The sequence below is a fragment of the Mchenga conophoros genome, linkage group LG2 (genome assembly GCF_057382185.1).
Source record: "Mchenga conophoros isolate Kocher_MC1m ecotype Shallow Benthic linkage group LG2, M_conophoros_male_GT1.1, whole genome shotgun sequence".
NCBI classification, from domain to species: Eukaryota; Metazoa; Chordata; class Actinopteri; order Cichliformes; family Cichlidae; genus Mchenga; species Mchenga conophoros.
In genome coordinates, this window is record NC_140527.1 from 27,183,347 (window position 1) to 27,207,350 (window position 24,004).

Consider the following 24,004-nt stretch of genomic DNA (forward strand, 5'->3'; position numbering starts at 1 on the left):
AGCAAACAGACACTTAGCAACAGTGGGAAGGAAGAACTCCCTTTTAACAGGAAGAAATCTCTGGGAAAACCAAGCTCAGGGACGGGCAGCCTTCTACCTCAAATGGTTGAAGGGAAGTAGAAGAGGAACCAAGAAAATACAGAGAGACAAGGACGAAACACACATTATGGAAGTGAAAAGTGAAGAAATTTAAACGTAAAAAAAGCACTCTTAAAAGATTGCAGAAAATGTGAAGTCTCTTGAAAATAAGCAACAGACTGAATCCATTTTGCTGAAAAAGGAAGAAAGGAAGAAAAGAAAAGCAGAATCTTTAGCAAGAGTTTATTATTTGTGAGGTGAAATTACATTTCAGGCTGAATGACATGAAAAACTGAATGAAAAAATATTAAGTGGCTGATTTGTAGTAGTTTTTTAGGTGAAGATAAAAACCGGATGTATGGTTAGACACACAATAAAGGCACAGGAGGTGAATGAACTACACTGACAGGTTTATTGCACGGTTCAACATTGGGGATGATGGCTGTTGATTGACAGCTTTTAAAATGAGAACGAAACCGAGCCACCTGATCCATGTGAGTCATCGCTACAATCACCAGAATCATAATTAAGCTCATCATATAAGATACTGAAGGAATAAAGGTGAATTGGTGAAGCGCTATATATAAGCAAGCGATGTATAAACTACACAGGACATTAACAGAGAGACAGCAGGAGATCATCATCCCACACAGGTGAGCAGTAATATTCATGCCACACAGGGAAAAGGGCCACACCTCAGTGCCATCTCATCAAACTGCTAATTCCTCCGCCCTCCTTCCTCCACATATAAAGGTCAAGGCTTACCCGTTCACCTCACGAGAAATACACTTGGTTTCACAAGTTTACACACAAGAACGCACGATCGATTCAGAAACCGCTCTCCTGTGCTTCCTCTCTGTCTCCCAAAGGGCAAAATCTAACAAAACAAAAGAGGCAGAAAACAGTTTTTAAAATTGCTCATGTTGGTTCATCTGCAAGAAGATTTGAAATTAATATGAATCACCATGACAATCGGCTGCATCTTCACACTCACTGACGTCTTTAGCGAGTTTTTTTTTTCTTTTCTTTTTCCTCCCCTCGGATAACTACTTGAGAGTGAAATTGCCACTGAAAGCGAAACGATTATTTGGAACATGGGTCCCTAGATTCTTCTTAGAGCTTCTCTTTCGTCTCTTTTGAGTCTTTTCAAACTGAATGTGTTTTTCGGGAGCCTGCTGAGCGTGAAACTGGTAACAACAAAAGCCAACTGGAGCAGAAAGTGCCACTCCCTGAGACTCACAGAGGAACGCTTTGACCAGAAACGTAGGTAATGCACCAATACTAAATCCACACAAATTGCTCATAATGGACTAAATGGCTTTCTGTTACATCAGCAATTAAACAGGAGATAACAGTGTAGCAGTGTTATTCAGGAGTGTGTGTACAAACACATGCCGACCATGTGAACTGTGCATGCACAGCCACTGAGGACACTGAGGCTATGTTATGTCATGTTATTTTTTTCCATTTAAGAATGAAGTAATGATAGTTGACGTATTAAAATCCACCCACTTTTATTTTCAGAGAATATCTTTGGGAATGGAAGGGCAGTGAAGTGCTGTTTATATGACTGTATTTATCTAGCTCCCTGCTAGGAAAACATTTATTTTTAAAACTAATCCAATTGCAATAACCATTTTAATTAGCAATTTTAAGATTTCACATAACAGCTTGCAGAACCACTTTTATTGGCAATAACTTGAATGAATCATTTTCTGTACGACTATATAAGTCTCTCACATTATTGTGGAGGAATTTTGGCCCACTCTTCTATACATATGCACAGCTCTCTAAAGATGCTTCCACAGCATTATAGTTGGGTCTGGACTTTGAGTGGGCCATTGCAACACCTTGATTCTTTTCAAGCCATGCAGCAGTAGATTCGATGCTGTGTTTTGGCTCATTGTTCTGCTGTATATTACAATTTTGACCAAGTTTTAGCTGTCCTCACATTAAACTGTAGAATACTTTGGTATACAGAGGAGTTCATGACTGGTGCCCAGGTCCTGTGGATGCAAAACAAGCTCAAATCATCACCTTCCACCACCACCAATAGTTCTGGGAAAAACAAGTCATACTTGTACTGTCATGAACTTGAATCTTTTAAGGCTTTCCCAAACAGAAAGTGGTGAATAGTCTACTTTTACCAACATCTGGGCTGCAAATTACCCTCATGATTCTACAGCAGTCAACAGTCCGATGCTTTATGTTGCTGAAAGATAAAGCCAGCCTTTATATCCTCAGATTACTCGGGCAAATACATTCTGTCATCGCGAGACTATCTGGCGTCTAATCTCATCATGTGACCAGTCTCGTGACCATCCCGGAAGAAGCGATTTTAGCGCTGTCAACACAACGCTTACAGAGAATAAACGCGAGAATATTCGCGCACAAGTTTCGTCGTTGTGTCGCTTCATTTACAGTACAGCAATGGACGGATCTATGAAAGCATCTCTGGACGCTTCCGCCCCACCGCCGCAGTATTTCAGAGGGTGAGAAAATAGTATAACGAACTAGCTAAGCTAACGGCTAGCTTGTATACCTAGTGACCTGAAAACCCGAGCTCTGCGGTGCCGTTCATTGCCATAGAGACATATCTTTTATGTGGCACAATCCGGGAACATAGATGTAATTTTCACCAGGGTACACATCCACATCCGTAGTCAGCGTGTCAGAGCCCCCGTCGCTGTGTGGTTTGATCCCGGCTGACTCATGAACTTGTGCTCCTTTGCAGAAATGAAAGCTCCCTGGTTTCAGCCCTCAAGACTCTGCTGTTCTTCACCATCCTCATGGTCACGGTGCCCATTGGACTGTATTTCGCATCAAAGGCGTACATCTTTGAAGGTGAAGTGTGTCCGGATGATTGTGGACTTACCTCCACTCTGTTCCTGCTTTCACATTTTCTTGGGGTTTTTACTTTATTTTGTAAACGTAGCACATCATCCAGATTTTAAAATCTATTGATCAGTGGTCATCTGCTGACAGGTTAATAGAGCAGTCAGTTTATCTTTAAGCTCTAATAGTAAGAGTCTTTTAGCATAGTATTTGTCATTCCATACCAACATTTCCATTTTAGATGATATAATAAAGCTAATCCAGATGAGAATGTGCATTTATTCTGGATCTAGGGATTTATCGGAACTCTTTCCCCCATAATTATCACATTTGACGACCTCCTCAGTACCCACAATGACAAATATACTGGTTTATATCACCCACAATAATCGAATACAACCAGAGATGCTGTAGGTTTATATGGAAAGACATAACAAGCCACTGCAGCTTTTATTTTTCTGGGTTTCATTCTGTGCCAGAGAAAGTTGTGTTTAGCACCTCAATATAAACCTGACTTGTGACACTTTAAACTCCGTGATGCAGCTGCTGGTCGTCGCCATTAACGCTCTGCTTCTGTTTCGTAGGTTCGATGAAGATGTCAAGCTCTGACAGTTATTTCTACGCAGCCATTGTTGCGGTGCTCGCTGTGCATGTGGTTCTGGCTTTGTTTGTTTATGTGGCCTGGAACGAAGGCGCGCCTAAAGGCAAGGGCAAACATGATTAAGGCATATCCTTATCAGCTTAGAAGACCAGAGGAGACAGACCGACCGACGTGGGGAGGGATCCAAGCCCACCCCCCTCCCCTCACACCCCCTCCCAGGTCATGGGCATTGTAAGACCATCTACAATGAGCTGCATTAGAGCTCCGAGGTTAAAGCCTGAAACTACTCTGTGTTCCCCGGCAATGGCGGGGGGGAGTGGAGCTTGCTGAGTGTGCTTGCTCACCAGCCTCAGCGGGCCCGCCTTCTTGACTTTCTTTTTTTCTCTGAAAATATTACTTTTGTCAACAGAGGACAGCCGTGGTTTTTAAGAGGCTTTGTCATAAGCTGCCATTTGGCTAAGTGCTCTAAGTCCCTTCTCAGCAAAGAGTTTGTCTTGTAGGAAAGCATCTTGGGTTTTGACTGATGTGTGCAGGTGTGCACGCACACACACTTTGCCTCATGTTTAATGCATATGAAAGATTTGCTTCCAAAATGCTTCAATTAGCTCGAAGTCATGTTATTTTAATCACATTTCAGTTGTTGTACATTTGAGGATGTCTCTCAGCATCATTATAAACCCATAATGTGCTTAAATCTCACGCAAACCATATCATTCGAGTCATCTGTTAACCCTTTTAAATAGTGTTTAAATTTGGTTTTCTTTCAGTTGATGTGCGTTTGTGTGCCGTAGCGTGGCGACATTATGAAACTTTGGTGTTGCAGTGAGTTCCTAATTCACACTGTATTTAAATTTGTGTGTTTTGTGTCGATGATGTAGCCAGTGACGTTGGTCGTCATGCAGATGTGAGTGCCGACTTGTTCAAATAAACTGGAAAGTGTACATTTTTGTTGTTTCTAGTGGTATTTTCTAAAAATACAAAGATGAAAGGAAACGATTTGTGCTTGGTTAAAGAATTAAACTGATTCTCTACAAAATCATCTTTTATTTTTAATAAAGTGCAGAGTTTTGTTTTCAGGTTTCTAGTGTGCGTCCTGTTTTTTTACATGGTCTAATACCAGAACAACAAACTGACTACTATAAATGTGATATTAAAAAACACATTTAAAGTATTATCTTTTGCAATCCTCTGATTAAATCTTGGATGAACTGTTTGTTTTTTGTTGTATTTTTATGAATAAGGCCTGCATGTGATGAGTGAGCCTTATCACACAAGAGGTCATGACTTCCCCTACTATTTGTTGCCATAACTAACCAAAAAATGTGCGCACAGAGATCAAACATCCTCGTAAACAAACTTGTTTTTAATAGTCCACCCCAGAAGCACATTTACACATTGTCACAACAGTTCCAATCCTAACATTCAGTGTGGAAAACTGTCAAAACTGATTATTTAATTCATAAAAATATCTTAATGAAATAAAGAAAACATTTGCAAACCTCATTAACATGACCCAGATTTTTCCCAGGCCTGATAAAGACTGTAGTGAAAACCATTAGAATTTGGTTGCCAAAATAAAACAAGCTTTGTCTCACATGTCTGGGAAGATACCTTATTGATCTCTGCAGGGAGTCTGAATTGTCACATGGTGGCAGTAAATGGTCAGCCAGTTCCCACAGACAGCGCGGTAAAAGAAGCAGGGATAAGACCCGGCAGCTGCCTGGCCGTAACAACGTTTTCTGCCTCGGAAACCATGTCAGCAGCTGATTTCTCTTCGTTTTTTCCCTTCACACTATGAGAGCCTCTTCTCACCAGCACCGCTTTATGTGTGTGTAGCTCCCACACTGTACTCCAGAGTCGGAGCTGTGCAGCCTGCCTGCAGTGAGTTTAACAGGCTGGTGTTGGTGATGAGGTGACAGGCCTGCGAGCAATCAGACTGATTCAGTCAGCAAACATCAGATGTCTCCCCCCCTTTCTTTGGCTGATATTTCATACGCTTACCCTTGCAACAACAGAAAGATGGGGCAAGGGCAGGCTTTGCTTTTGGCTCTTTGTCATTTAGCACACATTAGCAGGTTGAATGCATAGTGTCAGTGACATGAAAAGCAGGCCAGAGAGAGCTGAGCGTCTACCTAAATGAAGGGTTACAAGCGATACACGTCAGCACTCCTTGATGATTTTCTTTTGTATACTCTGTCCTGTAACAGAGTTCAGATAACTCATGTATAGCACAAATGTTCTTGGTGCACTTTACATCGGCTCATACTGCATGTAGTAGAACATACACTCACCAGCCTTCATTAAGCACGCCTGTTCAGCTGCTCATTAACACAAATGTTAGCCAAGCATAGGTTCAAACCGAGCATCAGGATGGGGAAAGAAAGCGATTTAGCTCATTTGACCCTTGCACAGTTGTGGGCATCAGATGGGCTGATCTGAATATTTTCCACACAACCATCTCTAGGGTTTACGGACAACAGTCTGAAAAAGAGAAAATGCCCAGTGAGCGGCAGCTCTGTTGTGGCCGGAGGTCAGAGGAGAATGGCCCCACTGTAGAGCGCCTTTGTGATGTGGTGGAGCGGGAGATTCACATCATGGACGCAGCTTGTCTGATGCTGTTGTGTCAATATGGACCACAATCTCTGAGGGCTGTTTCCAGCACCTTGTTGAATCTCTGTCACAAAGAATTAAGGCAGCTCTGAAGGCAAAAAGGGGAGTTCAGCCCAATACCAGGAACATGTACCTAATGAAGTGGCTGCTGAGTGTATCAGATGCCTCCCTCACTTAGATTTCCCTGCCCAGCAGATGGCGTGCCCAACAGATGCAAAGCTCAAACAAGCAGCTGTGTTGGTGTTTAAGTGAAAGTAAAGAAAGAGGGCAGTAGAGTACCACGCTACAGCTGGTGGAAAATAAAGTCCACCACACTGAAACCTCGGGGAGCAAACAGAGTAAGACAGGAGAATAACTCATCTGGACACTTGAGATCATATCCACCATTAAACACAACGAAGGAGGCACTTTATTGTGTTAGTCTGCGTTGTTATTTCCCATGAAATTCAGCTCAGGCGCTTTTGAGAAGACGCAGGATATGTTTCAACACTTTAGAAGGTTTTATTTCACAGTTTCATCTGTGTAGGTGTTTAAAACTTAGAATTCAAGACAATTTAATTCTCAGTACATAGAGCTACATGTTAGGTTTACCAGAAACAACTGATATGTCACATAGATTTCTACATCTATCATACTTTCAAATCACTGACTAAAGTTTCATCATCAGGCGCTTTTAGATTAGGTGCTAATGACCAGACGCTCATCAAGGAGTGAAAAACCTATCCTGTTTATGCTCTGGTGTCCTCTCTGATGTGACACGTGTTGTGACATCAGGGTAAGATCCAAAGACCTGCCTAAAGTCCTTCAGAACGAGTTTCTATTATTTATCATTATCATTATTATTTTAGATACCTTTAAGGTCAGAGAGAAACCACAAAGATCTTCAAATAAAATATTGCATAGTAAGGAAAATAACAACAATTGATTTTTCCACTAAATACACCCCAAGAAGACTCCATGAAGCCATAAAATTCATGTAGGTAACTCTTGCAAGCTGTAGTGTCATAGTGCATGTAGCTACAATCAGAAATAGATGACCAGAATATGAAGTCTTTCAGGAAAACTCAAACAGAGCCACTTTTACAGCTAACATAGAGGTATAATAACTATTATGCTCTCTAACTGTAACAGTATCCTTGACAAAGGCCAAAGTTGTCTTTGCAGTAGCGGAACTGCAAACCAGCTGTGAAAAATGGCGGTGAAAATGTGATTCAGGGTGGCTTTGCTAACTCAGGGACAGGACATAGAGCATTTACTGATTCACCTGTGTACATTCTGCATCACATTAAAGAGTGCTTGAATATAATGCAAAGCCATTTGTCCATGAGCCAAATCTTAACAGGAAGTGCACCTTTAAAAAGGATGATAATGCTAAGTGCACAAGGAAATCTATCAATGGATGTCTCTGAAACCTGGAACTGAGTCAAAAACAAGATCCTGCTGTAGTGTTTGGGGGATTTGAAAATGGCTAAACCTTCAAGTGAAATAAGTCAGTCAGTCAGTTGTCCATCCATCCATCCATCCATCCATCCATCCATCCATCTCTAATTCAGGGAAAGGAGTTGAGCTGGAGCCTATCCCAGCTGTCATATATAGCAATTCTTTCAATTTACAATCACAGCACACCTCTGTATACTTTTAGTCATTAATTTTTTTTTGTTATATTAAACAGAGATCATGTGAAGCAAAGAAAGTATTAATAACACACATATAATGACAGACATGAGGCATCAGTAGCATAATATTTTTGGTCCATCACCCCAATTAAAATAACAATATTTTTTGTCGTCCTTGGTGGTCATGCTACATTTATCAAAACCTCCCGGGACATTAGAAAAAACGCAGTTTTGTCCAAGAAATGTGTTTCATGGATGCTTTTATTTTTGTGAAGCAGGAAACAGATAAAAGCGCCACTCTTAGGTTATTTATGCTTTATGTAACAGACGGAACTTTTTATGGCTGTAGATAATTTATCAGAATGTGCTGAATATGTCCAAAAATGTGCTACGCTGGACATCTTCTATCACAGTCCAACAATCTGATGGTGAAAGTGAAGCCCTGCAGAAGGATTTCATTTCAAAGCGCACTCATTTCTCTTCATCTGTCATCTTTTTTCTTCTCTCTCAAATATGGTCACATTTTTATTTCAATATCGCCTCCATTTTTTATCTTCATTTCCAAAGATGGGTGGAATGTTTTTTAAAGACTGACTTATTGATTGATGAAGCTGACTCTTTAGTCTGTTGCGCTATTATGTGTTTTCACAAGTAACACACGAGGGATGTAAAGCATATTGTGCTTGGCACCACAACAGACGCAAGAATAGTCTAGTACGTCCAGTTTTTGCTCATTGCAGATAGAAACTGAGAAACTGTAGCCCTCTGATTGATATATATATATATATATATATATATATATATATATATATATATATATATATATATATATATATGATATAATGGCAGGTTATGTAGAGGAGAATAATATGTCATGACTCCATCATGAATCATCATTAATTTGCAAATTCGGAACATATTTTAATGATTTAATTTCCACAAAAGTTATTTGACACAACAAATCACACCTTTCAACTTTTATTTTATTTTGAAAAGATTTTTAATTTTTTCTATGGACACCTAAAATGTAAATGTGCCCTTTGGGTTGACTTTTGTTTAAACGTGGTGTAGGCTATAAATGAAACAGACGTGACAGTCAAGACAAAAAAGGTTCAGATATTTTTTATAGCGCATGTTTGAGGTATAAAAAAAGATAATTATTCAACACACTTTAGTGGGCTACATACTGAACTTTGAGGATAGAAACACAGTAAAGATCCTATCATGCTCGTATTGATCTCATACCGATATCAGTATTGGTATCAGTACTATCGATATTTAGATGAATCTAGAAAACACTACAATGACACCCGGATGGATAAGCTAAGAAAATGGATGGATGAACTCCTTGAGGCATCAAGCATAGAGTCACAAGGGTGCTTCCTCATGATGTACATGCTATGAGTTTCAAGGTTTCCATGCCAGCGATGTGTGCCTTCTTGGCACAGATGAGTATAAGATATGCATGCGAGGGACACGCAGACAGCAAAGACTTTCCACGTGTTTATTCTCGCTTCAACATGTCTGTTTTAAACACGTTAAAATGATGAGTCAAACATCACGTGGCATGTCCTCATTTCAGAGACCCCGTGTTCGTTAACAGTGTGATCGTTTTCAAAAGAGAAGCCTTCAGAGCTGCGCTGCATTTCAGCTTCTGTGTGGGCCAATATTACAGCTGGTTTTCATGTATTATCACCAGGGTTATGACATATGAATAGTTGCAGTGTGATAAAGACTCAAAATCACAAATTGAAGTGCAAATTTAAGACAATTTATTTCAAGCAGATTTGCAAACAAGGTTGTCATCAAGTGCTTCAAAGCAAACAAACGCCACAAATCCAGACATGAACAAGAATAAACCAATCGACATGCTTTTCATTACCTACTTTCTGGCTGCCTCAATAAAAAAAAAAAGAAGGAAAGAGACAGTAAAAATGTGGGAACTCCTGAGACCCGTGCAATATCTGTTTTTGAGGCGCACTGTGGAATTAGTAACAGCAGTTCAAGCCTCCAGTAAATTGTCAGGTATTGCACAACTCTTTACTTCAAGTCTAAGCAAGTGAACTATGCTAGATGATGACCTCAAAACATTTAAAGGGAGTTAAATTTAACTTTTCTCCCTATCTGATTTCCACGAATGAGGTCAGGTCAGTGCTGTGCAAGTTCCAGCCCTGAATTCTAGATGTTTCACACATTGAGAAAAATAAAGACGAGCTCACTGTAAACCTGAGCAGACCCTCTCTGAATGGTGGAAAGATTCATACCAGTCAACACAACTTAGAAAACACAGATACAAATACTAGTCTGTTGCCGCAGCGACAGACTAGTATCTAACATTTAATGCTACAGTCTGAAGTGAGATCCAACTTTGTTTCTCCACATATAAAGAAGCAGAATTTCTTTTATTGTGAAAGTTTATCAGAAATGTTGTTGCTGTTTTTTTGTGGTTCCATTTCAGGCTTCTCTCTGTGCCCTGTAAATACTACTCCCCTCTAAGCTGGAATGAGTCAAAGCAGTGCCATCTTGAAGAGGGGAGTCAGTTTGGCATGTATGAACACTTCCAAGCAACATATGATCCCCTTGCACATTTTAAGACCCCTCAGAGAAACATAAACCTCCTCATATCTTCAGATCGTCTATTCTAGTCTTGCTGTTGCTGTGTTTGGCACTGTGGCCAGGCCTGGCCTGCGTAGGTGACCCAGGGGCAGATCCTGCTCCCTTCTTTCCTTTCAGGTCACATTCCTCTGGCTTGCTGGTGCTGCTCCTCTCCACCGCCAAGTTGTCCTTGTTCTGTTTGTAGGCTGCCTTGCTGTGGTAGGGGTGGAAGGACGAGTCTGTGGCCGCGGTGTAGCACGGCACTGGTGGGTAAGCTGGCTGGACTTGGCGGTGCTCGTGGAAGTAGTCATCGTAACTTGGGGCAAATGGCACTGCAGTCTCGCCAGGCTCCTTGGAGATACTCCCATTGGACTGGTTGCGCCTCCTGAAGGTGATGCCCTGGCTGCACTTGGTGAAACCCAGATGGTAGATCTCTATGAGGTTGAGGAACAGAGACACAGAGGCCACTCCAAGCATAAAGATGATGAAGATGGTTTTCTCTGTGGGGCGGGATATGTAGCAGTTAACCACATTGGGGCAGGGGGGTCTGTCACATGTGTACATGGGTTTGAGCTCAAAGCCGTACAAAAAGTACTGGGCCACGATGAAGCCCACCTCAAACAGCGTCTTGAAGATCACATTGAAGACATATGTCCGCAAAAGCTCCCCCTGCAGGCGGACTCGTCCCTTATTGTCTCTTATCAGAGCCTTCTTGTGCTTCACATCCACAATGACAGTCTGTTTGTCTGATTGATGACTGTGCTCCTTTTCTTTCTCCTTTTCTTTCTCCTTCTGCTTTTCCTCCATCCGGACTAGATGGAGAATGTGCCCCAGGTATATCAGAGTCGGTGTGGATACAAAGATTATCTGCAGCACCCAGAACCGGACGTGAGATATGGGGAAAGTGATGTCATAGCATACGTTCTCACAACCGGGCTGCTTGGTGTCGCAGGTGAAGCCCGACTGCTCGTCGCCCCACACCTTCTCTGTCGCAGCACTCAGGATCAGGATGCGGAAGATGAACAGGACAGTGAGCCACACCTTCCCCACGACGGTGGAGTGCTCCTGGGCTTTTTCCAGGAGCTTTCCCAGCAGGTTCCAATCCCCCATGGCTGTGAGAGGTCAGATCTAGGACTACAGAGGATTTGAAAATAGAAAAAGTTATTTCATCTATAGACTGTTGTACACAGCAACAGAGATTAAATGACTACAGTAAAACTAATCCTGAGCGTACGCCTCATCCTTCCTGACGACTAAAAATTCTCTTACCAAGTTCAGCAGAGATCAGAACAACCAAGTCTTTTGGGAGCCAAGCTGCTAACTGAGCGTCCAACTGGGCGGCCGCCACTGAGCAGGTAGTGGTCTTATCCGCGTGGGTGCAAACAGGATTATATTTACTTTGGGAGGGTATATATTTGGCAAGTGTGGACAGGAGGAAAGCAGGTTTCAGACATGATTCTGCGGCTCCTGGCCTTCATGACCCACGCCATGGCAACACGAGCCACACGAAGTGAAATCAAACACTGGGCAGATGTGGTGGGAGTGTGAATTAGAAACAGTTGAGTAATGTTAGAGCTGTCAGCTCCTGTGACACATTAGGTTTTAAATAGATTCTGCTTCTGATGAATGGTCTATACAGTAGTAAGAGTGGAAGTAGAAGGTATGCTGCTCTGGAGGATGAATTCAAGTGTTGAAATGTGGCAGGTGGGCTGACGCTGAGGGAGCCAGCACCAGCTATTGCAGATTGGACAGCAATTTAAATATGGGACCCGCACTCCACGGTGTGAGATCCCACATTACAATGAAGAATAATGCCATCATTCGAGGAAAAAGAAGTGAAACAACTTCAACTTCTGTTCTCACATAAGACAGCTGTTAACCTGCACTTACAGCATTTGGCCACAGCATGAACCATTAATAAGTTAACTTTAGGTTTAGGACTATAATTTAAACTCCTGAAGAAACAAATATTTCAGTCTATAAAGCATAAAGTTAAAAAAAAAAAATCACAGAAAACTTACATTTACTGGAGAAAGTCAACGTGTCAGCTCATACATCCTCTGTGGCAAAGCTTCCCACGTCTGGCAGGGTCCATGAGGCCTCACTGCTTTACCGACTGGCCTCAGTGCAACACTAATCTTAGGACCCCCAACAATGCCCTTGAATGGACAGGAAAAGCAGACTCTTGCGAGCCACAAACTTAGTTCCACGCCGACAAGCTCAGTGACTCAGTCTTCTGTCTTCAAATACAACTCTCGCAGAAATCAGAATCCAGGCCCAGGGGTCTTTAGCCGGCCACAGCACACATATGCACACACACTCAACCAAAGAACCAACCAACAAACCTGCTCTCCCTTGACCCTCCCTCCCCCCTCGGTTAAATTTGGCACGGTGTGCACTGTCCAGTGTAAACTATTAAACAAACCCCTGCTCGCATGCTACGGCGAGTGACAGGGCAGCTGGCCAATGATCTTGTCTGCTAAGTCTGTCTGGCCACAAGTGTTCCCGAGATCTAAATATATCACAAGGGTCTCTTTTCCTATCATGGGGGTGGAGATGGGATGGTGGTGGTGCAGGAATGATTTGGAGATGAACAACTACTGGCATCCTGAAGTTCCAAATCACAGTGACAGGAAAGGGGTAAATGTATTTATTAAAAAAGCTGAGTTTCAATGAGTTAAAATCCTAGCTACTAAACACAACAACTCACTTCAGACATATTTCATTATTTCATCAGGTACTCAAAGAAACAACACACTGCATGTTTGCTAAATAATTTCATATTATCTGCCAGTTTATTTCTTCATAATCCACAATGTACACTGTTTCAACCCATTGTATAGTTTATCAGGGTTGATTACCTGGATGTAAAATGCTACAGGTGCATTTAGAAAGGGTTTTTTGTATGTTACACGCACACATGGCAAACGATTTGTATAAACAGCTACTTTACATTTTATTTACATTTACAGGACAAGTGAGATGTTCACTAATATATCGTGATGGTTAATACTAGGGTCTGTTAAACAGTACGTCAGCTGCAAACATTTATTTAAGCCCACTGGAAGAAAATTTTACAAAGATGAAAAGTAAGGAAAGGTATTCTAACTCAAGGATATATCTGCAGTAATGAGACTGGACAAATTCTAAGCTGAGGTACCTCTGCAGACAAGCGGAAAGGACTAACACCGACATTTTTAACTTTTTGGGGATTATGAGCTGAAAATTGATGAAGGTTTACCGACAAGTCAAAGTGAACACACATGTAGAAGCCACAATATTAAAACCGCTGATGGTTGAACATCCTTACAAAACAGTGTTCTCTGTGGAAACTTCTTTCCATGCGTGAGAGTGCTACCATCTGAACACAACAGATCAAGGTAGTAACCTGGCCTCCAAACTCTCCAGACACACAACTTCAAAAAGTCGAAGTTTCATGCTTCAGTGCATTTGAGCTCTTTTGATGGCATGATATTAGGCAGCTGGTTTCAACACTGTGGCTTACAGGCACCGGTGATGACATGGCAATCATGTTTGGACAGTATTACATTGTTTTGTTTTGAATTGAAATTTTATTTTCTAGCACCAACTGTAGCAACAAGCGGTCTACATTAAGTTCAGAAAAAATCAGTGACCATCAAATAAAATCTAACCACCATACTGTTAACAGCTGTTCAAGTCATTTTACCCATTTATATGTGCTTTCCTATACATCCACTAGCTTCTAATGGTTTCATTTTTTGAATTTCTCATCCAGCATTTCAACTCCTTCAATAACCTCTGATTTTTAAAGGACCAAAGTGATGTTTCAGAGCATTTCGGTTGACTTTTACCATTACGTGTTTTCGTTTGTTTAGTTTGGAATCGTGGCGTCCACAATTTTCTTAAATTTCAGTATCGAATGATCTGCTATGGTGTGGACTTATGTACAGATTACAAACCCTTTTCCAAACAGCAATCTTTACAGACTTTTTGCACCAATTATAACTGGTATGTTTTAAATTGCTCATATTCAACAACAATTCTGTACACCTGTTTTATTCTTCTAAGAATACTGAGCTGCAACAACAATACGGCTGTTACAAAAACAAGGCATCACACTAATAGTCAGCCTAAGCTTGTCAACAACTTGACAAACTGCTATTTATACTAAAAAAATAATATAATGGAAGCCTTCAGAAGCATTGTGGAATCCAGAAAAAAGAAAAACAAAGAAAAAAAACCCTAAAGATCTAATCAAGGTAAGCTTGGTTTTACTGTAACAACAGCCACCTTGGATTTGAGTTAAAATGTTCTTAAGCACCAGTTTGGTCTTTAAACCTTCACTACAGACTCTAGTTTAGGCGAGAACGGCAGCCAATATTTGTGAGTAAAAATGAACAGATAAAAACAAGTATCTAAGATCCACTGACTGAATTATGTATAAATAAATAGCCAAAAAGCTGAAATTGACCTAACACACAGTATATATGTGACTTTAATGCATGAGATACTACGTGGTCAGGTGAGGTTACTGCTTATTAGTTCAAGAGAGTCTCAGAAAGCAGAACACCTCTCACCCCTCTCGGCTGGGCTCTTTTTGGTCACAGTGAACTTAGACTTGAGAGAATGATCTGCTATCAGCTGATTGATTTCATTTTGCTTGTAAGTGGACAATCTTTGGCTTATCCATGGTAACTTTGACTCGTCTTCAGAGCTGCGGAAGGACCGTTTGCAGGCCCTGCCTATGAGGTACACCACCTCTGCCAGGTTGAGCAGCACACACACCGCAGACACTGCCAGCATGAACACAGTGAATATGGTCTTTTCTGTCGGTCTGGAGACAAAGCAGTCCACCGTATTGGGGCAAGGGAATGAGTCACATTTCACCAAACGCACCATCTTAAAGTCAGGATAGATCAAGTAAAAGATGTAGAGAAAAGCCACTTCGAAAATTATTCTAAAGATGATACTGATCATGTATGTCCACCACAGAGCGCCCGTGATCTGAAACTTCTGGTTCTTGATGTGTTCCAGCTCTTTGGGACTACTGCGGCCTGCCCTCTTCAGGATCTTCTTGTCGATGTGCCTTCGGTGGGCTACGTGCATGGCCACTAAGAGTGCAGGGGTGGAGACCAGGATGAGCTGGAGTGCCCACAGACGGATGTGTGAAATTGGGAAGAACTGGTCGTAGCAGACGCTATTGCAGCCGGGCTGCTGGGTGTTGCAGGTGAAGCCGGACTTTTCATCGCCCCAGACGCTCTCCGCAGCAACCACCAGGACCAGGATGCGGAAGATGAAGATGACAGACAGCCAGACGCGTCCGATGCCAGTAGAGTGCCTGTTTACACCGCTGATCACGGCATAAAAGGACCCCCAGTTCATTTTCGACTCCAGGTCTGGGGAAAAGGGGATTAATATAAGTTTTTACAGGTGTAGGCAGTTACATGTGTGGGATGCTTTGCATCTAAAAATCACCCAAAATTCTAATTACTAAGAAAATTTACTCCCTTTTTTATTACTGGCATGAAGTCACAATGGCTTGCCAGTTAAATAAGGTCTTTAGACTATAACTGCACACAAAACTTAGCATTTCAGAAAAAATCGAACCGGTGTAACATGAGTAGTTAGAGGTTTACCAGGCTCAGCCGGCGGTGCAAGCGGCGTAAGCAGCACCGGGTCCAAAGATGACCATCTTGAAGTATGACCTGAGCATCAAGCCGGATTTGGCAGTCAGGAACAACAGACAAGAATTGCCAAGTAGCCTGCCGGCTGTATAAAAACAGGGGCGATGGCCTGCCATCATGCACCGTCAGAAGACGCAACAGGTTGAAACCAATTGCAAAACATTTGCAGAACCACGTGATATGCTCATCCCGTATTAATACTCTACTCCCAGGCTGGCTTACAGCCCAACTGCAGACAGACTGACAGACTGCCAGCAAATTTCTCCAAGGGAGCAGCAAGACATGCATCTCATTGAGGCTTTCCTTTTTTTTTTCCCCTTGAGAGATCTCTATTGTTTGAGAATAGCTATGTTCTTTAAGGTTTTCCTTTAACAGATCTTAAAATTATGTGACTTTTAAAGCATATTCAGTAAAACATTGCTACCATAAAGGGAATGATGATGAGACCGTAAGCATGCCAAGTATTTGCCAAGTCAAGTCACTGGGGCATGTCAGTCATCACTCACCCCAAATCCAACCTCTCACTGAATGTTAGTATAAAACAATTAGAAAGGAGATAACATGAATTTTTACCTTCAGCTGCTGGTGGTACACAAAAATGTGTACAAAATGGGAAGAAATAAATTCAAATTTGTGTTTTTTAGCGAGCCAAAAGGCTGGATTGAGAACACCATGCGTTTGGAAAATGCTAATCATTCCTCCGCCACTAGCCACTGCCCTGCACCGTAGCGGTCATATGCTCTTATATAAACTATTTACATACAATGGCACCCTTTATGGGGCTGCAACAAGACTCTTTCAGAATTCAGATCAAACGCCTCGATTTCCGCCTACCCCGGGGCAAAAGAAAGAATCTGTGTGGACACAAAAGGCCTCAGCCTGCCACATTATTTATTGTGCTTGGCAGGGCAGGGAAGTGAAGGACGCTGTTGACCCGAGTCACTGCTGCTGCGACATTAACAGGTTTACGAATTCACACAGATTATATATGAACTAGGGAACTACTGCATAGTCTAATGGAGTGGCTAATTTGAATGCTACAGCACTTTAAAAGATTGATTTGATTAAATTGTCATTTGCACTTTAAAAATAAAATACAGCTTTAATTTTTGATGTTACCTAGACTTTTTAATTCCAACAATACTAGCACAAGAATATATTAACCCAGTCACACAGGTTAGTCCAGTTAGGTCCAATATAACATGTTACCAAATGGTTCATATTAAAAGTTATTATTTACATAGCACCGTCAACAGGTTAGTTGTGGTCACACCCCCTTCCACGTAACAGTAGAAACCATGATTTACGGCAACACAACGTGGTCGTTTGTCATGTACAATCAGATGACACACAGTGGCTCACTGTGCCATGGGTTTTCCTGCATCACTCGCAGGCCGTAGTGGGAGGGTTTGGGTGGCCTGCTAATAATCTGAATGAACTGCACCTCATTTACATTCTCTCTACACAAGGAAGAGACACAAATGTGCAATTGTAGCAAACACATCTTTATTTCAAAGGCAAATCTGCACAAATAATGATAGGTTTGCCATTGCATAAGAACAATATTATTAAGTCAGCAAAGCTTTTCTGTGATCAAAGAAAAATTATACATTTAAAAAACAAAACCAAAAAAGACCTGTTGTACCATGCAGATAAGGTAATAATATAGATATGAATACAACTTAATAGAAAGCGGGTAATCAGACTGAGCAGGCACTGTCTAGTGGCTAAAAATAATCAGGACTTGAAATACAGTTCTGTTCTTAAACACAGCAAAATGGAACAGGTTAACCAATATCTTTAAATTATACAGTCAAAATAAAACAAGCAAAACTAGCTTTGTATGCTTTCCCTGTACATAAAGAATAAAAGCTCGAGATACAAAAGAAAAACATGACTTAATGTGTACTAGTCCAGTTAATCCTTTATAAATCTACTTTTAATTTCTTTCTCTCACACACACACACACACACACACACACACACACACACACACACACACACACACACACACACACACACACCTGAACTACTTCCTTTGAGTGTAGCATGATATGAGATACTTCTCCCAGTCAGAGTCCTGTTTCTGGGCTTTAAGCTGAACACTGTCTACAAAACAAAACGGAAAATTGTGAATATCAACATAGAGCGGTGACAATGAGGAATAAACACATCGCATTGAAGTATATTAGTGTAGTGTGGACTCTTAGAGAAAATGCATTTTTAAAATATAATGTAACTTACTTCTTTTGATGAGACTGGTCTTCTTAAGTTTGCTGTGGATGGCGTGTCCATTCTGGGCCAGTCTCAAAGACAATGAAGCACCCCTCCTGAAATGATGTGTTAAGTGTGTTCATTACTTATTGGTCCTTTTTGAATGTAGAGTAGATGATTGTATTTTGCCTATTTGTGGCACAAACAGAAACAGTGCTGTGCAAAAGTCTTTCTGAAAGCCTGGACAACAAAGTGTTTCTTTGAACCCTTGCTGCTTTTTTGCTCATTTTAAGAGGAACATTTGTTAAGCCACCCAACACTGTGGCCTTTAAATGATTTGAGCATTAAGAAAAGAAAAAAGAAAAAGTAAACTACAGCCTGTTGCCTGTTTATGTTTTCCCATTTCTTTTGCTGAATCTATGAAAAATGCCAAAGATAACAGTTTAACAGGCATAATAATATTTTTGCATCAACAAGGTGATTCCTAAAGAGCTATGAACTTAACACTTAGCATATTTCAGCATGGAGTGCAGTGTGTCCTCAAAAGACTTTGGGCAAACTGGACAAGAAGAGTACAAAAGAAGTAGCAGGCAAAATCTGTGGCGACAAGGTCTTATGAGGATGAAACTTCTGGTGCCGTCATGGTTTGAGGTTCCATTTCAAGCCAAGCAAACTTATATTAAAAATAAATAAATAAATAAATAAACAAAGCTTAACAGAGGAAACGGAAAAAAGAGTTTCAGCCAGAGGTACTGGGGATCTTGTCATGACTGATGAGTACGGTTAAGATTTTGATCCACCACCATGCAATGCCATCTGCAAGGCATCCAACTGAAGATGGCCAATCAGCATGACAATAATCCCAATGTCACTGCTAATACAGTAAAAGGATACCTGGATAGAAAACCGCAGTCAGTAATGAACTGGCTGCCTCAAAGCAGATTACTGAAGCAGTGTGGGATCATCTCGACAGAACAAAAGGACAGCAAACTTCCCAAGAAGAGTGCTGAATAACCTTCAAGAAGCCCGGAGAACTATTCCTGAAGACCATTTAAAGAAGTGACAAGGAAGCTGCCTAAGAGTTCACGCTGCATTCAAAATGATAAGTGGTCATTCCAAATATTGATTTTGAAATTTGTAAGAATTGTGCAAACTCTGTTTTTGCCTTATTTCCTGCATTTCCAGGTATGTTTGCATATGTTTCAACAAACTGCTGCACTTGTTTTCCTAGCAAAATACATGAAAGGAAAGGAAAAAGAAATGGGTTGTGGCTCAAGACTTTTTCACATTACTATACAGTCACCATGCTACTTCTTAATTTAACAATTTACATTGTTTAATGGTGACGTAATAATTTTTTTACTGTTAAAATTCTGTCCACTGAAACTTTTTACGCCACAATTAATTGACTGTGTTTTATGTTTCGATACCTCATGGCTCCGAGCTTTCCCTTCTCCATGAACAGCTCGACTGTAACTTTGCCTTCCTGTGGGTACAGCCTAGCATAGAGGGTCCTGTTGTGTACAGTCGCTTTGAACCAGCCGACTGCCTCCTCAGACCAATCTCTCCCATTCAGAGGCATCACCTAAGGGGTAGGAAATACACACAAAATACCATGAACTGAGATAATTCATTTCCTTTTCTCACCAAGTAACAGATAACGCTGTGACTAATAGTGGACAAATGCAAATAATTAAGCCCACACTCTCACAGCACAGCTTTTTAACATTTCCATGTATGCAAACTCTGGCAGGGACAGTCCGTATGACTCTCTCTGAATATTTTTACATGTCCATGCAGGTGTACTGTAAATCCACTTACATTAGTCAGTGAAACCTGCACAGCCTGAAGTGGTATAGTAGCCATTTCAGGGGTCAGCTCCTTTATATTTGACAGTGACAGACAGGCAGTGTCACCATAGTCCAACCTTTTCACTTCCACCTTGATGGATGTCTCTGTCCCAGCACCATCTTACATCCAAAAGACAGAGAGCATACAAAGCAAGACTAAAAATCCAGTGTGATATTCCCAAGTGGCTACCAGGAAAACAAAGTGACACTGCTACCATCTAGAGGCATACATCTGCAAAAACATTTCAACACAAGGACAGAACCCACCTCTGCTCACGCCACATATCTTTATCACCTGGCTCCTGCACCATTGTTCTCGCTCGGCGACCCAACCCATTACTACGGTTCCAATATCTGGAATGCAGTTCTGCACAGCATTTGAACTACTGGCTTTCCAGCTGTGCCAAATGAAAATAATAATGATGATGACCAGAAACATGTGGGTTATTAAAAAAGAAAAAAAAATCTACAAAGAAAACGGTTATGAATAAAAGGCATAAATGGCTCTTTAAGTTCTGAAAATGTCATCAGTGAATCAGCGGGAAAATCTGAGAAAAAGCAGACTTAAGTTTAGCCTCAGCAATGAATGACTTACTCTGTGGCAAAGGCCTGTAGCTTCTCATGGGAGTCTGCCTGCTGGATGTAGAAGTTGCTCGGACTCACAATGTGAGACACCACAACCTCAGTCTCTTCAAATCTTCGGATTTGGAAATCGGGAATCTTTAAACTGTTGGTTGTTGCCATTTTCGCACCATCAGAACTGTTATCACGTTCAGGCTCTGCGCACTTGGGACTTTTGGGTTTCCAGTGGATATTCACACCCACGATCTCTGGCTGAGTAGTTATATTTTGGCAGTCTTCACTTCCCAAGGGACCAGGATCAGAGACCCTCTCCACTACCTCTGCGAAGATGTCTCCAATATCCCAGAGTTCAGTTTGTGTTGCAATCACGCAACTATAGATGAGAGAGCCACTTGACTCGGCTTTTTTCACTCTGAAGACTGGGGCTCGGGTTTCAAACTTTGCATTCAAAGTTTTTGGAGCAAGAACTTCTACCAGATCGGTGACAACGTGACTGAACTGGTCTTTTTGTGGTGTAATGGTAGGTGACACAGGCTGCTGTAAATCTGAACTGTATGCACGTTTAGCCCACTCCATGGCCGTGACCTCCAGTGAACCCATGTTTTTAACTTTTGCTCTGAGGAAGTGCAGCAGCTGGGAGGATGTTTGTTTTTGGTGTTGCACCTTGACATCATCTTCACATCCCCAGTGTAATAGTGGTGTGGTGTTCATGGGTTTTGGGTTACTGAGCTCGGGGAAAACAGCTTTTAAGGGAGGTAAAAGTATTTGAGGCCTCTCTGCACTTCTGTCACGGCTCTCATCAGTGACAGGTGGAAAAATCCCAGCATCCACTTGGCTCTTCTCCTCAAAATCAACCTGCTTTTCTTCAACCTTAAAATCACAACTTGAAGTCAAAACAGTGCTGGTGAGGCTTGAAGAACGCCTGCATATCATGTTGTCCTGATAGCCTGCCGCAGGCTTCGAGGTGAGGAAGCGTTGTAGCTGCTGAAGAGACACCGTGGCTCCCAGTACCTGGATTGCTTTTGCTATTGAGCTCGCCATCAGCGAGTTCTTTAACATGGGCCCAAACTTAAAAACATCTGTAATCTGAATCTCTTTGATGCCAAGCTGCTGTATCTGATTTCCGCTGACTCCATTTTTAACCTTAGGAAGAAGACAAACCTGCGGGTCTGACAGGGAAAGCAGGCAGCAGAGGTTTATTAATACAGTTACTTATCCATCTGTAGCTATACGATTAATTTATAACTTACCAGCTGTGAGGTCCTTTAATGAAGCTGAAAGCTTTGCGACTGTTTGACATTTCACATCTAAAGCTTTTGAGAGATCGCTGAACAAGTTCCTGGGACAAGATGAATTCAGGTAACCTTGGACATCTTTATAGGCCTGGTTGTAAAAAAGGGGGAAATTTGTGTGGTTTATTTAAAAATACACATACATTGTGTTTATTAGTTCAGAGGAAACCAATTTTGGCAGTCAGCTGATATTTCACGTTTTTGTAATGACGAACACACTGTACCTTTTTCCATTGGTCTTAGCAATATCAGCTAATGTAAGTAAATGCATTAATTAGTCGCTCGCTTGCCAGCTAGCTTTACCTTGATGGTGAAGTTGCGAAGGTCTTGTTCAAGTTTATTCCGGGCATTTTCCAGCAAGAACAGCTGGTAAGTTAACTGCACTTTCTGGGAAATCATGGAGGGCGCCGACTGGAGGGTGACAGCCAGCTGGTGAGGAGCCATGGCGTGCGTGACCCCTGCCAGTATGACTGGTGGCTAGTTAGCGGCTAGTTAGCTAGCCAATTAGCGTTATTATTCCTGACTTTGACGTTCCTTTTCTTTTCATAGATTTTCTTGGGGGTTCCGCAAATTACCATAGTGGAACGATTCCTTTTAGTCTACTTTTTGACCTCGGTTTCTTCTTTAAAAACCCGGTTGTCATAAAAATGTATCCCACTCCTTTTTCCACCAATGCCAGGCCGCCATCTTGAGAAGAGGCCCCAGCCAGTAGAGGTGGGCGGAATGGATCGAAAAATAAACCTCAAATATGCACTATGAAGAAAGTCCAAACCTTTTTGTGTGGTTTAGAGACAGAAAAACTTGCATTCCAGGTCTCCAAAGACTCCGTTTCAAAAGACCTGAAAAGCTGAAAGTGGTGTTTTGTTGCGTTAACTGATTATTGTGGAAAGTAATCATTGATATAGTAGTGATTAAAACGATAATTCATGGCATACTACTCTCCCCCAATTAGCTACCCGAATAACAAATAGTAACCAATCCTGGCCCTGCATTTACTTGGTATTGGATCGATACCAATATTTGTAGTATGGAACAGCATTACTGTGAATGAGGGAAATGTGAATGTTGATTTTTTTTTTTTTTTGCTAAATGTGCCTGTCTCTAAAGTACTTTGCGTCTACATCTGTTTTTAAAATGATTAAAAAAAAAAATAGATTTCAGACATCTTTCATAGTGCATGTTTGATTTTTATTTTCATTTCCAATTAAATTAACAATTAAAAGAATTTAGAACTTCTTTTTTTTTTTATCAGACAGCATTTGACAGTCTAGAGCAAGGATGTCAAGCTCATTTGACATAGTGGGCTGCATAGAGCCCACTTTGATCCATAAGAAGTTTAACCATCCATTGAATTTCTCAGATATCTTCATATAACAAAAAAGAAGTACATTTTAAGCAGAATGTCTCAGTTTTTCTACACGATAAAGAAATGCTGCTGTATTAAATGGAAGAAATCTGTCCATATTGTAAGTACTGGATGTAACAGACTATGACTTTCTAACTGTGGACCCTCTTTAAAAAGATAGAAGTTTCAGTTGTAGATATTGCATTTAACTGTTTATCTATTATTTAGTTACTTTGGTGTGTTATGAATGGTTACGAAGGAGGTCCTTATCAGTAGAAAAAGCTGTCAACCTTATAGAAAATACAGTTAAAAGTCCCAAATTTATGCCCTTTTTCTCAATTTTTTTCCAAGTCTGTCTAGTTGGACAGAATGGAGTCTTTGGCGGTCTGATTCTGGCCCAGGGGCCATGTGTTTGGCACCCCTGGTGTAGAGGTAGAAACAGAAAGTCGTGCAACTTTGCATGCAAGCTGTTGCTAATGTCTAAATGCCAGTAACTATCAACACCAAGAAGAAGAATGAATACAATTTACTTGTTGCATTCCTATGGTTTGACACCTAATGCTATCCACACAGTGTTCTTTTCTTCAAGTGCTCTTTGCTTGAACTTGTCAAGCTGCTACTTGATCTAGAAGCTGAAACGTGTGGGTGGGGCAATACAGACATTTTACTAAAGTTAATATTGCTCAAGAGTTAGATTGATAGGCAGTTTTGCTGTACCCGT

General features: G+C 41.2%; 4 protein-coding genes across 5 annotated transcripts; 1 reads left to right on the forward strand and 3 right to left on the reverse strand.

The window, feature by feature from the left end:
• Positions 1-2,381: 2,381 nt before the first annotated feature.
• Positions 2,382-4,592, forward strand: vma21 (vacuolar ATPase assembly factor VMA21). The gene is made up of 3 exons (XM_085291140.1): positions 2,382-2,570; positions 2,813-2,922; positions 3,498-4,592. Exons 1-3 carry the CDS (start codon positions 2,509-2,511, stop codon positions 3,635-3,637), a joined length of 312 nt encoding a protein of 103 aa, XP_085147266.1. The 5' UTR covers positions 2,382-2,508; the 3' UTR covers positions 3,638-4,592.
• A 4,739-nt stretch (positions 4,593-9,331) lies between these two features.
• On the reverse strand, positions 9,332-12,686 carry LOC146582099 (gap junction alpha-3 protein-like). Its single transcript, XM_085291154.1, has 2 exons — positions 12,357-12,686; positions 9,332-11,469 (listed from the first exon to the last, which is right to left on the reverse strand). Exon 2 carries the CDS (start codon positions 11,443-11,445, stop codon positions 10,360-10,362), a length of 1,086 nt encoding a protein of 361 aa, XP_085147280.1. The 5' UTR covers positions 11,446-11,469; positions 12,357-12,686; the 3' UTR covers positions 9,332-10,359.
• Positions 12,687-13,099: 413 nt separating this feature from the next.
• LOC146582100 (gap junction beta-1 protein-like) lies at positions 13,100-16,705 on the reverse strand. Of its 2 annotated transcripts, none has more exons than XM_085291252.1 (2): positions 16,575-16,705; positions 13,100-15,713 (listed from the first exon to the last, which is right to left on the reverse strand). In XM_085291252.1, exon 2 carries the CDS (start codon positions 15,697-15,699, stop codon positions 14,872-14,874), a length of 828 nt encoding a protein of 275 aa, XP_085147378.1. In that variant the 5' UTR covers positions 15,700-15,713; positions 16,575-16,705; the 3' UTR covers positions 13,100-14,871. The 2 variants fall into 2 exon arrangements, with proteins under 2 accessions (XP_085147378.1, XP_085147370.1); XM_085291244.1 differs by having other exon boundaries at positions 15,954-16,705.
• A 780-nt stretch (positions 16,706-17,485) lies between these two features.
• On the reverse strand, positions 17,486-22,840 carry LOC146582101 (uncharacterized). Its single transcript, XM_085291209.1, has 8 exons — positions 22,242-22,840; positions 21,897-22,029; positions 20,660-21,815; positions 20,332-20,462; positions 20,036-20,184; positions 19,645-19,799; positions 18,245-18,330; positions 17,486-18,109 (listed from the first exon to the last, which is right to left on the reverse strand). Exons 1-8 carry the CDS (start codon positions 22,380-22,382, stop codon positions 18,030-18,032), a joined length of 2,031 nt encoding a protein of 676 aa, XP_085147335.1. The 5' UTR covers positions 22,383-22,840; the 3' UTR covers positions 17,486-18,029.
• Positions 22,841-24,004: the final 1,164 nt, after the last annotated feature.

Coding starts and splice junctions, on each gene's coding strand:
- vma21 (XM_085291140.1), top strand. CDS start 2,509: ATGGACGGATCTATGAAAGCATCTCTGGACGCTTCCGCCCCACCGCCG. Junction 2,571..2,812: donor CCGCCGCAGTATTTCAGAGG/GTGAGAAAATAG, acceptor GCTCCTTTGCAG/AAATGAAAGCTCCCTGGTTT. Junction 2,923..3,497: donor AAAGGCGTACATCTTTGAAG/GTGAAGTGTGTC, acceptor TCTGTTTCGTAG/GTTCGATGAAGATGTCAAGC.
- LOC146582099 (XM_085291154.1), bottom strand. CDS start 11,445: ATGGGGGATTGGAACCTGCTGGGAAAGCTCCTGGAAAAAGCCCAGGAG.
- LOC146582101 (XM_085291209.1), bottom strand. CDS start 22,382: ATGGCTCCTCACCAGCTGGCTGTCACCCTCCAGTCGGCGCCCTCCATG. Junction 18,331..19,644: donor GGAAAGCTCGGAGCCATGAG/GTATCGAAACAT, acceptor ACATCATTTCAG/GAGGGGTGCTTCATTGTCTT. Junction 18,110..18,244: donor GACCAGTCTCATCAAAAGAA/GTAAGTTACATT, acceptor TTTGTTTTGTAG/ACAGTGTTCAGCTTAAAGCC.
- LOC146582100 (XM_085291252.1), bottom strand. CDS start 15,699: ATGAACTGGGGGTCCTTTTATGCCGTGATCAGCGGTGTAAACAGGCAC.